The sequence below is a fragment of the Elephantulus edwardii genome, unplaced genomic scaffold (genome assembly GCF_000299155.1).
Source record: "Elephantulus edwardii isolate Elephantulus edwardi_28Jun2011 unplaced genomic scaffold, EleEdw1.0 scaffold00107, whole genome shotgun sequence".
NCBI lineage: Eukaryota > Metazoa > Chordata > Mammalia > Macroscelidea > Macroscelididae > Elephantulus > Elephantulus edwardii.
In genome coordinates, this window is record NW_006399857.1 from 52,102 (window position 1) to 64,858 (window position 12,757).

The window sequence follows — 12,757 nt, forward strand, 5'->3', positions numbered from 1 at the left end:
GTCTCAAAAGAAGTATACACAGAATGATACTTAGAAGTGAAGTGGCAAAATTTCATCTCAAGCGCTTTGGACATGTGACCAGGATGGAGTAGTCCTTGTAGACCATCATGCTTAATAAAGCAGATTCAGCAAAAAGGGGCAAGATGCCCAAATGAGAGGGACTGACACAGTGGCTGCCCCAGTGAACTCACACATGACAATGATTGTGAGGGTGAAGCAGAAGCAAGCAACATTTCAGTTCTGCTGTGCATGGGGTTGTGCTGAGTCTGAGGACCCAGTGACACCTAATAACAAGCAAGTAACAGTAAACTGATACAGTGTAACCACTAAAATGTACTGACCAACTCTGTAACTTAAAACATTATCTGCCTCCACCAGCTACCATTCCAGTTCGACAGGGTATGCTCCAGTGAGACAAGCTGTACAATGGCCATTCTTTTCAAGACATTTCAGACCATTTCCATTTTCTTGAATCATAATATCTTGCTTTTCCACTTTCTGTTTTTTAAATTTTACCCTTTCTTGTACAGATGAAATCAGTCCCTCTACAGACAGATACACAACACTGTTTGCTCCTGGAAAGGGCGAGAGAAAGAAAGAACTGTTTCAACAGAGAATAGTTATAAGCTAGGATACACTTTTCTTCTTTGGTTTACTTTTAAAAAAAGGAAAAAAAAACAAAACAAAAAACAAACAACAAATCAACAACCCCAAAACCAAAACACAGGGCCTTTATAATTTTAATTGGAGTTTTGGAAATAACATTCTTTAAAATAGCAGTGGAAGAGGCTAGACTAAGATGTATGTAGAAACATTCAGAGTAATTCTCTTTATTTTGAAATCAGGAATATTTGGCTTCTAATTTAAGTTCAAGGCCCTTTCTATATCTATTCAATATCTACATTTTCACCTGTAAGTGGGAGAATGCTGTAAATGTAGAGCTTTTAGATGTCATTATTACAGGTAAAGCATGACATGTAGTTAGTTCCTGGTTGACAGTGAGCACTCGGAATGGGATACTCGAACTGTGGGATGTTCCAAACATTACAGGGGAAGGATACATGTGGTCAGTCAGTCAAAACAAGCGCCCACCATAAACAGCTGCTGCACACTGGTTAAAAGTCTGTGAGGCTTTATCTGAGTTCACCAAGTCTCCTAGTAAAATGTATAGAAGCTTTTTATTTCTCAACTGGCATTCCCATTCAAATAATTCTACTAGGCTCTGTGGTAGAACTGGTGTTTCTTTGCAGCATATCACCTTTAGGAGGATTTGACTGACATTCCTGAAAAGCCACATCTCCCCAAGCAAATTCCTGCATCATTTTCCTTTGTCGCACGTTCTTCTCACTCTCTTAACACAACACTTACTATAATGTGTACACATGCCAGAAACTAACTATGCAGGATCATGTAAAGAAAAGGTCAACAGTAGATACAGAGTCTACTTTTAAGAAATACGTAACATGACTTAATTGACATTGCAAAGATTTAAACACTTTAGCTTTTCGGTGTTAATAAAAGATAACAGACAAAATTTACAGAGATTTTAATACTGACCTAAATACTCTGCAAGATGATCAAATTCTGGTTTATTGGCAATAAGCTCTTCTTTTGTAGGAATGTTTATTCCCATGAAGCATGGGTATCGAATTGGTGGTGAAGCTACTCGGATGTGTACCTTTGAAAGACATAATTTCAGACATTTGTTATTTCGACATTAATAACAAAAATAGCTATACAAAATCCTCTTATGTTGGTCAAATGCAACATAAAATTGCTTTAAGACTACTTAGTAAAAACATCTGGATAATAAACTATGTATAGACTAGGAAACTATGGTGGCACAGTGTTAAGCTGTGCTGCAATCCCAAAGGCATACAATTTGAATCCACGAGGTGCTCCGAGGGAGGGGGATGATCAATCTCCTGCTGTATGATTAACTGCCTCTGCAAACCCGCTAGAGGGTCAGGGGAGTGGGTTCTGACACAATGGTGTGCACAAGAACAACAACAACAACTAGGGGAGTTGTGGAGAGTCCAGAGAGGGCTGCACGGCTAACTCGAAGTGATGCCTCTCTGGGAGCTGAAATCCATCACTGCTCCATGGGAAAATGAAGAGCAATCTCCTCCTGTGCTATTTACAGCCTCTGAAAATACAGAAACTCAATGCTCAATAGCGAAAGGGTCAACCAGTGCTTGGTTCCCATTCAATGACACATCAAAGTAACACTGCAAGAAATACATATTTTTCTTTCGATTGCATGATTTCCACAGGATAAATGACAAAGAGTGGTATTATCATAAAGTGGTTAGAAAATTTCAATTATCCTTGAAACGTTTTCATATTGCTTTCCACACAGTTTGCTCTACAACAGACTTGACTTTTCTTGTCTGGTTAGGTCACATAGTAGCTGCAAATGGCATCTCCTGCTTCTGTAATTGGAATTACTGAAATATTTAGAATTAAAGTTTTGAAATTATGAATTTAATTTAATGTATCAAATTTATTGTGCCTAGATATCTGGAGAACAACCAACTGGCCAACTGACTGGAAGAGATCTTTATTTGTTCCCATTCCAAAGAAGGGTGATCCAACAGAGTGTGAAAATCATAAAACAGTATCATTGATTCCATATGCAAGCAAGATTCTGCTAAAGATTATCCAAAAGCGACTGAGACAGCAGATCATGAGAGAACTTCCAGAAGTCCAGGTTGGGTTTAGAAGGGGTCGTGGTACTAGTTATTGTAGCTGATGTTAGATGGATATTAGCTGAAAGCAGGGAATACCAGAGGAATGTCTGTGTTTCATTGATTATACAAAGGCGTTTGACTGTGTGGATCATAACAAACTGGCTGACTCTGAGAAGAATGGGAATCCCAGAACACTTGATCATGCTAATGAGAAACCTATAATTGGACCAGGAGGCAGTCATTAGAACAGAGCCAAGGAGACAATGCATGGTTCAAAACTGGGAAGGGCGTATGCCAGGGATGTGTCCTATCTCCATACCTTTTCAACCTATATGCAGAACAGATTATCCAGGAGGCTGGACTCTATGAAGAGAAGTGTGGGGTCAAGATTGGTGGAAGATCTATCAACAATCTGTGTTATGCAGATGACACAACCCTGCTTGCTGAAACTGAGGAGGACCTAAAGCGCTTGCTGCAGAGCGTCAAGGATTGCACCCTTCAATATGGATTGAGGCTCAATGTCAGGAAGACAAAGATTCTCACCACTGGACCAATTGGTAGCATCAGGATGGATGATGAAGAGATTGAGATTGTTAACAACTTTAGTTTGCTTGGCTCTACGGTCAACACTCTTGGCACCAGCAGCCAGGAAATTAAAAGACGTACTGCAATGTGAAAGCCTGCTGTTAGGGACCTCTCCAAAGGGCTGAAGAGCAATGGTTTCACTCTGGAGACTAACGTGTGCCTGCCACAGGCCATGGTCTTTGTAATCACTTGTTGTGTGTCAGAGAGTTGGACAATGACTAGGGAGGATAAAAGGAGAATTGATGCCTTTGAACTGTGGTGCTGGAGAAGAGTATTGAATGTACCATGGACCGCTAAGAAAACAAACAGGTTCATTCTGGAGAAGGTTAAACCAGGCTGCTCCTTAGAGGCAAGGGTTCTGAGGCTTTGTCTGACATACTCTGGACATGTTGCAAGGACGGACCAGTCGTTGGAGAAGGACATCATGCTTGGGAGGGTGGAGAGACAAGCACAGGAAGTGAAGACCCTCTATGAGGTAGATTGATACAGTGACTGGGGTAACTGGGGTGGGGGTGTCAGAGACAGTAAGATTGGCACAGGACAGAGCAGGGTTTAGGGCTGTCGTACATAGGGTCATTATGAGTCGCAGGCAACTCAACAGCACATAACAACAACATCAAATTTATTACCTTATGATCGCTTTTATGTCTTCAAGTAAAGAAATTTATTAGCACTACGTAAGTTTCAGTATTGTATTTTGTGATTTCTTTCCCCCTAGTCTTGTATACATTTTAAATCTTTTATGTCTAAGGATTCTATTTCGCATACTGTTTCAAATTATTATATTTAAATTAGTATAGTTGTTCCTAAAGTTGATATTAATATTGTTATGGTTAATTATTAAGTTCTGATTCCCTGTACTTAATTACAGGGACTTTAGTAGTTTAGTCTGTAGAGAGCTGAGCTACTAAGCAAAAGGCAATATCTCTTCAGTGGTTCAAACACACAAGCCACTCTGAGAAAGTGGGAAATTGTCACCTGTGCAATTCAGAACTTTAGAAAACTGCTGAAAGGTCAGATATGTGCTGATTCTGCCTCCATGGCAATGTTTTGTAAATTCTTTTATTTTTTTTAAAGCAAATATTGTTTTTATTTTATTTTATTATTTTTGTGTGCGTGTACCGTCAAATCAGATCTGACTGGTACAGGAGGAGATTGCCCCTCCTTCCCCGGCAGAGCATCTGGTGGATTCGAACCATGCACCTCTGGGATTGTAGTTGCAGCTTCTTGCCACTAGGCCACCAGATGTTTTGTAAATTCTTGATTACAATTTTCTTCACAAAATCCCACTAAAAATTAGTGCTATAGGGTATTTACTTTAGTCTTACTTACCTCTTTCGCACCAGATTCTTTGAGTAATTTTATTATGGGTGAGATGGTATTGCCTCTCACAATTGAATCATCTATAAGAACAATTCTTTTGTCTTTAAAGTTGTCTGACAATACTCCAAATTTTTTTGCAACGCCAAGTTGTCTTAACCTCATGTTTGGCTGAATAAAAGTTCTTCCTACGTATCGATTTTTACATAGTACCTCCACATAAGGAAGTCCACACTAAAGGAGAAGAAGAAAAAGAGATGAGTAGAAATAAATCCAATGCTCCTATTTTCTGCAGACATAGTGCAGAACTTGTATTTTTGTATTTCAAAGCTTGTATTTTTCTAAACTCTCCATCACCAGATTATAAGTTTTCCTTTACTGTTTAAACTGTGAGATGGGAAAATAAAGAGAAAAATCATTAAAAGTAATAAACACAGGCTTTTGCTGCCAGTGGGCCCTTAAGCAAAACCACCTGGCTTCTTCCCACGTGTTTAGCACCTTTTACCCCTGCTGCCATTCAGGAGCTGGAGCCATGGGCCGTGCACTGGGGTATGCCCCACTACGATCTGGCTTTGATCCTGAAAGCCATGCATGCAGTGGGTGTATCTTCTTGGAAAGTGTTGTATAGCATAAATTATCTTGACTTGGGATATGTCTGAAGTTCTTTAGTAATCTCTAAAATATTCTCATTCATCATCTTCTTGTGCCTGCATGCTGAGATTTTTGTGAGTATCAGGGTCAGTACAGTAGACTTCACTAAACTTAGCTGCAACTCAGAATTTCTTCTTCAGCATCTGAGTAAATGCTGATGATCTTGCGGAGTGTGGATTAAGAGTACGAGCTAAATTCTCAATTCCAATTAAGAAGTGGAGGAAAATTTAAACTGTCTCCTTCAAAGCTATCACAACCATCACCATCAAAACAGCAAACCAAAGCACAAAGACTACGAGTTCCATATAGTCCAGTTCACCAACAAATTACAGATTTGGGTGGGGTACTAATAAGTAAATAAAAAGTTTGGACACTAAAAAAAAAAAGAAGTAATACACAGGATAGGTAAAACAATCCTCCAAGTATTATCTATCTAAAATGTATATATGCTATTTCTTTTAAAAGCTAAGGAATGAAATAAGGTAGTGAATCTTGTATATTATACACCAGCGCCAAGTGACTACTTATAACAAAATAAGGAAGCATAGTACTAAGAACATTATTTTAAAAACAAACCTAAAAATCTTTATTTATCATTGCTCATACTAAATAGGGAACAATTATACCAGTGGCCTGTGAGGGCACTTAAAAGAAACCAGACTTTAATGAATAACATTAATAAATTCTGGATATAATGAGGATGTTATGCTTTCTTTTACCCCTGTCAAGAAACTAGACTTTAATAAATAAATACTGTTAATAAATCCTGGATATAGTGAGGATGTTATGCTCTTTAAAAGAAGTCAGTTTTACATCACATCTCTGAATGAATCTTATTTTTATTAAAATAGTGGCACTGAATAAAAAGTATAAAAGCAATAAACACATTTTCTAAAACAAAAAGTGATCCTCAAACCTCCCTTTTGTCTTACAATAAAATGTTCAATTTCTCTTTATAAGAAGGGATGCCTTATGCGACTGAGAAGAGAGCGACTGACTGAGTCATGTCAATTAAGAGAATGTACCTTTGTTGCGTAGCCAAGAGCTGCGGGTGTGGCAGACTCAGGGACAGTGCTGACCAAGTCTGCATCCACAGGAGCTTCAATGGCCAGCTGCTGACCACAACGGTATCTTACTGTGTAAACCATTTGGCCTGGTGTGTTTAGAAAAGGAAATAGATGAGTATAAGGATTCTATTCTAAAAATCTAGTTTAACTAGAACTGTACAATTGAACACAAGTAGGAACCAGTCGACCAGAACTTTAATACAGACTACAAAAAAAAAACCCCAAAACAAAAAACCAAACAAAAAAAACCCACACCAAAAAACAAAAACACTCAAAACAAAAACAAAAAGGAAGGAACTACCCCTAAAAGAAAAATCAAAATTCCGGACAACAAATAACTATGTGCCTTGGAGTGCCAGAGAAACCTCTGGGATAGATAAAAAGAATTATTATATCTACCAAAGAAAAGAAAATCTACTTACCTTCAAATATACTATCTGGTCTTGCAAAATAAACATATTCAAAGATACAAAAGGCCACTGGATTCCCTCCAGATCTTGATAGAATATCAAGTGTCTGAACATTATGTCTGGATATTTTCACAATCTCTCCAGGCAAGATTTCACGGTAATACCTTGAGAAAAAAACGTTAAAGATGACGTCGAGTAAATTAGTCCTCAAAGCCTAGAACAACACCCATTCATTACAAAACAAACATAGAATCCCCTTTCTCACTGACACTGGTCTCTAGCTCAACATAAAATCAAGAGATGGCTTTTTTCTTTAAAAAGAGGGGATATGCCTCCAACAGTAATCTCTGTAAACCTTCTCATACTCATCAATTCTTAAGTTTTAAAAACTAAGAGCCAAAGTTTTCTTAATTTTGGAATAATAAAGGCTAATAGGAGTATTTTTATTCTGGCTTAAGTTTTTCAACTGTAACTAACTCCTGAAGAAGGCCTTTTCTTTCTAAACTGTCTCCTGAAATTTTGCAATATGCCCGTTTCAGAATTCAAAGGTATCACAAGGAACATTAAAATTATTAAAATAATTAAAATTAAAATTCTTACCATCAAGAATACTTTTACATAAAAACAAATTAATAGGCAAAATTGCTATCAATGTCAAAAAAGCTCATATGCTAGACATAAAACTTACATTGCACCAATAGATAAAAAGCTACAAGATTCTGAAGACACCACCCATCCTTCCGTTTCTGAAGACTTTTTTCCTGTAAATCATAGGACAACCAATTTAGATAATGTATTTAAGAAATATTTAAAAAGGTTACCTATTTCTGCAGAACTTTGAAATACAACACATAAATGAAAAATACACAGATCATCCCTTTCTTTGACTTTAAGAGCACATGGATTTTGAGCCAATGTTAAAGTATATAAACTCTTAAGTTTCCTCCAAGCATTATAATTTACTAAGACATCCGACAAGTAAACAACAAAACCATTAAAAATCATACTGCAGAAATGATGAATCACAGCAAAGGAAGTCAACCCAAACTGGCAGTTTAGACTAGTAAAATTAGGAATGTCCAATAATTGCATGAAGACAAGAAGCAGCTCATTCTCAGAAATATTCATGAAAAATGTACTCTCTACCTACTCCCTCCTCACCCATCAGCATGTGGCAGAGTGATGGCACTGAAAAACACCTATCTGACCCTGCTGAAGCTCATTACCTTTCTCATTTATATCGGAGACAGGGATCAGACGACCGATGCACAGAGGCCGATTTCCATAAGGATCTCTCACTGCATAAATGACATCTCTATGCATGATAAGTAGGGAGTACGCTGTAGGTGCCTCCTCCATTAAGTTTTTAATTCTGAAATGAATTAAATTAGTAACTGTTACAACATGAAAGGCAAGGCACTCGTGAGCAGAGCCCCAAGTTTAGTTCCCTTTCACATTTATTTACCTTGCTACCCAGTCGGGGGTGTCATCTTGCTCATGAGGAGGCGTATATGCCAGTAACTGGGTAATCATTTCACTGTCAGAGCTTGTTGACAGACCAACACCCTGACGAAGAAGCTATTCGGAAGGGGGAAAGCGTAACATTAGAGGGAGAAGTACCACTGTACTTTTTACCCAACAGTCGGCCACAATAGCAAGAAATCAAGCACTCTGTAGAGGCGATATCAAGTGTCTGAAGGTCCTTTCAGGGAAGGGAGAGAGGGGAAGTACTTTAGAAGATACATAGGAAAGCTGCTGAAGATGAAGGCATTATGAAGATATGGCTCACAGTTTTCAAGTTTTCTGTCTTCAACAGTCCTAATGGGAGCTCTGGTAGTATAATTTGTAGGGAGTTGCACTATTAACCCAAAAGAGGTGTGTCTCTGGTGGCTTGAATCCACCAGTGGCTCCATGAGAGAGAAATGGACAATCTTCTCTGATGCGATTTCCATCCTCAGAGAACCCATGGAAAGGTCAGCTAGACTTAACAGCAATGAAGTTTTTATGTTTTTGTTTGTTCTGTTTTTTTTTTTTAGTTTGAACAACAGTACTAACAAAAAGCATAGATTTAAATAATCAGGTGTACCACACTATATATAGTAATGACTCAAACTGAGCTTGATGGTAGTAGACAGGGTGGCTATTCATCTGAATTATTTCTGATAGAGATGGAAAGATATACTCAGATGTTGTTGTTATGTGTCATTGAGTCGCCTGCGACACACAGCAACCCTATATACAACAGTCCGACATCCTGCTCTATCCTGTGCCAACCTTACTGTCTCTGACACGCCTACCATCCCCATTACTCCAGTCACTGAATCAATCCATCTCATCAAGGGTCTTCCTCGCTTGAGCTGTCCCTCCACCCTCCCAAGCATGATCTCCGTCTCCAAGGACTGGTCCCTCTTTGGAACATGCCTAAAATATGTTAGGCGTAGCCTTCAGAATCCTTGCCTCCAAGGAGCAAATTGACTTCATGTTCTCCAGAATGAACCTGTTTGTTGTCCTAGCAGTCCATGGCATATTCAGTACTCTTCTCCAGCACCACAGGTCAAAGGCATTAATTCTCCTTCTACCATCCCTAGTCATTGTCCAGCTTTCTGATACATAGCAGGTAATTGCGAGGACCATGGCCTGGATCAGGTGCATCTTGGTCTCCAGAATGACATCATTGCTCCTCAGTACTCTGGAGATATCCCTGATAGCAAACTTTCCCAATGCAATTCATCTTTTAATTTCCTGACTGCTGGTAGTTAAGAGTGTTGATTGTGGACCCGAGCAAAGTAAAGTTTTTTACAATCTCAATCTTTTAACTATCTATCATAATGTTGCCAGATGGCCCAGCGGTGAGAATCTTTGTGTTCTTGATATTGAGCTTCAATCCATATTGAAGGCTGCAGTCCTTGACCTTCTACAGCAAGTACTTCAGGTCTTCCAGAGTTTCAGTAAGCGGAGTTGTGTCATCTGCATAACTCAGACTGTTGATAAGTCTACCTCCAATCCTGATGCCATATACTGACTTAGAGCCCAGGTTATCTAGGAGGCTGGGCATACACCCTTCCCAATTTTGAACCATGCAATGTTTCCTTGAACTATTCTGACTACTGCTTCCTGGTCCAGGTATAGGTTTTGCACAAGTATGATCAAGTGTTTTTTTATTACTATTCTCCATTAGATAGAGAAGTAGCCGATTTGTCCATCAACAAATGGATAGAAAAACTGTGGTATATCCACACAATGGAATATTACACAGCACTGAAAAGCAATATGTAAAACACTACACAACATGGGAAAGTCAGTAAGACATTATGCTGAATAAAATATCTCAGTTATAAAAGTACAAATACTGAGTAACACTACTGTTACAATGTAGGACTTGCACAGATGACACGGGGGGGGGGAAAAGAATGGATAATGATGAACACTGCACTGGAACAGATGAGGGGGAAGGACTGTCTGAAAGAAATGTGTGTTTATGCAGTATGTGTATCACAACAATCTGAAATAAGTGCATGACAAAGTTTATTCGGGGGGGGGAATAGATAAAAGGGGAGGGAGGAAAATGTGCATCAATAAATGAATGAAAACCTAACCTTTCTAGGGGGAAAGAAACTACTCCAGTTAGAAAATACTGTTTAACAAGATCCTTACTAATTACAGCTACAGAAGATAAAAACCATTTCAAACAAAAACAATCTTACCTTTCTCCTTAATTGAGCAGCATTTACCAATTCTCCATTATGTGCCACTGCTATTTTCCCATGAAGTGTTTCAACAACAAAGGGCTGACAATTTTCTAATTCACAGTTTCCTGTTGTGGCATACCTCGTGTGTCCAATTCCAAGATTTGAAACATATAATTTCTTCAAATTATCTTCAGTAAAGACGTGATTGACAAGACCCAGTCCCTTACAAAATCAAAGCAAAGGGCATCTTATTGAAAATAGAAACTAAGCCTGTTAGTAAGTAGTAAAAGGCAGGTATTTGCTGAGGCAGTCCTAATGGGGGCAGAATAATTGTAATTTCCCTGTGCTTCATAATCTTAAAAAGGTTAGTCAAACTGTGAGAACACGGAAGCACTTAGGTTTTATATTTAAGAACAGGTGTATTTATGCATGATATTTGTGAAATACAAACTATTACTAAACAATCAAAGCATCTTAAAAGTGTTTAAACACTTTCTAACTACCACTGAGAAAGCCATCCTAAATTGACAAATGTTAGACTATAATGCTGGAAATGGCTGATCCAAAACATATTACTTCTAATTGCAAATTACTTTTTCAAGCTTCCCCCACCTCCATATACGAACTGTCTAGGTATTTCTGTAACAAAATGTCTTAAGTGCTTAAATATACCTTATGTATTCTGAATGTCGGTACAGAACTTCCATCACTGGTCACAATGCCAGCACTCTCCTGGCCCCTATGAATATAAAAAGATACATTAACTGTTATCTGCCCAATTGATAAGCTCTTTGGAAAACTTTAGTAAACATACTTTTCTCAGTAGGCATACATGGGTTTCAATTCACAACATAATCAATGCTATTCTTACTACTACCTTCTGCTGGCTGATGATCATCAGATAACAATGGTATTTGGAATAAGAGCTACTGATATACCACTAAGCATATGCCAGGCACTGTCCTAAGTAATAGAGATTAATCACTTAATTGGGTTTTCATAACAGTCTGATAAAGAGGTACAGTTATTACCATTCCTTCCTATTATACAGATAAGGGCACTAAAAGCAAACTGCCCAATGACAGGATTACAACCCAGACAATCTGATGCCATTTGACCTCTACCTAAGGTTTCACAGGATGAATATGCGTATAAATCAGAACCTCCAAATACAAACACAGGTAAAATGATTTGTTCTGGGTAGAAATAGGGGAGGTGGAGTGTAGAATTATTGACAAATTTTTGTTTCACAAACCTCTGCCAGATGTTCGTTATGTGTCATTGAGTCACTTGCAACTCATAGTGACCCTATGTACAAGTACCTATTAATAAAGGTTAGTATACATCATGTTCAGTTCGCTCACTGCTTTTAAGTAGGTTCTTCATCTAGTGTCTGAGCTGTAAATCACAATGGGAGGAAACTCCCAATACGTCTCCCAACAAGTCTCTAGTGGTTTTGAACCAGAGATGTCCTGCTTGGCCTGTGGGGTTACCAAGACAACTCTCTACTGACTAGGCTACGAAAGATCCTGACATTTCCAGTTACTTGGCTGATTAAACATTAACAAGAAAAAAATGACAACATATTAAATGTATTTTCAAGCAAAATTTTAAATCAAGAAGAAATTATTTTACATTACCAATGCATAAAATACTATGCTAAAATAGATATTCAAATGAGAAAAGCAGGTGTAATACTAAAAGATTTATTATGAGTACTTAAATTATCACGTAAATATTTTTTCCTCTATAAAACGGTGTGGTCCTTAGATTTACCGATGGTAAGAGAGTAGGTAATTTATGTCAGGGACAATATTGCAGGAATGTTAGCTGTAAGCATCAAAGCAGAAACAATCAGTGCTAATCCTTTCCAAATTATTTTTTAAAATAGTGATCATTTGATTATATAAGAAATACACAAAAGAAATGGTTTCCTTTCCCTTTTATCAAAGCTAATTTATTTATTTATTTATTTTTCATTTCTATGAACATCTACAGAGATTTTGGAATTCCATTCATTCATTGTTGCAAACTTCTTCCCGCCCACCCCTCCCCCCCTTTGCTCCTCTCCTTCAAAAGCAAAAGAAAAACTCCCCCATTGGTACACAATTCCCCCCCCACACACACATCCCCTAACCACACCCCCAAACCCAAAGGGTAATTATTTTTTAAAAGCAGAAAGGAAAATGGTTAGGGATCAGTTAGATCCAAGCTGCTTTAATCACAAAGTCTGCTTATTTGGCAGTTTCTCAAGTTACTCCCCTCAGGCAGCTTTAACCAGTTAAACAAGAATCTGTCAGCTCTTTGGAGCTTATTGACAACCAGTCGCCTGGTTTCCTAGGAAA

General features: G+C 38.1%; 1 protein-coding gene across 1 annotated transcript in view; it reads right to left on the bottom strand.

Moving 5' to 3' along the window:
* Positions 1-297: 297 nt before the first annotated feature.
* PPAT (phosphoribosyl pyrophosphate amidotransferase) overlaps positions 298-12,757 on the bottom strand; it is a 40,126-nt gene continuing 27,666 nt past the window's right edge. Inside the window, exons 2-11 of the mRNA XM_006891959.1 lie at positions 11,085-11,151; positions 10,428-10,634; positions 8,189-8,301; positions 7,950-8,095; positions 7,412-7,484; positions 6,736-6,887; positions 6,272-6,399; positions 4,608-4,829; positions 1,558-1,678; positions 298-575 (exon numbers count right to left, since the gene is read on the bottom strand). Coding sequence (XP_006892021.1) covers positions 379-575; positions 1,558-1,678; positions 4,608-4,829; positions 6,272-6,399; positions 6,736-6,887; positions 7,412-7,484; positions 7,950-8,095; positions 8,189-8,301; positions 10,428-10,634; positions 11,085-11,151 — 1,426 coding nt within the window. The 3' untranslated portion in view covers positions 298-378. The remainder of the gene's footprint in view (positions 576-1,557; positions 1,679-4,607; positions 4,830-6,271; positions 6,400-6,735; positions 6,888-7,411; positions 7,485-7,949; positions 8,096-8,188; positions 8,302-10,427; positions 10,635-11,084; positions 11,152-12,757) is intronic.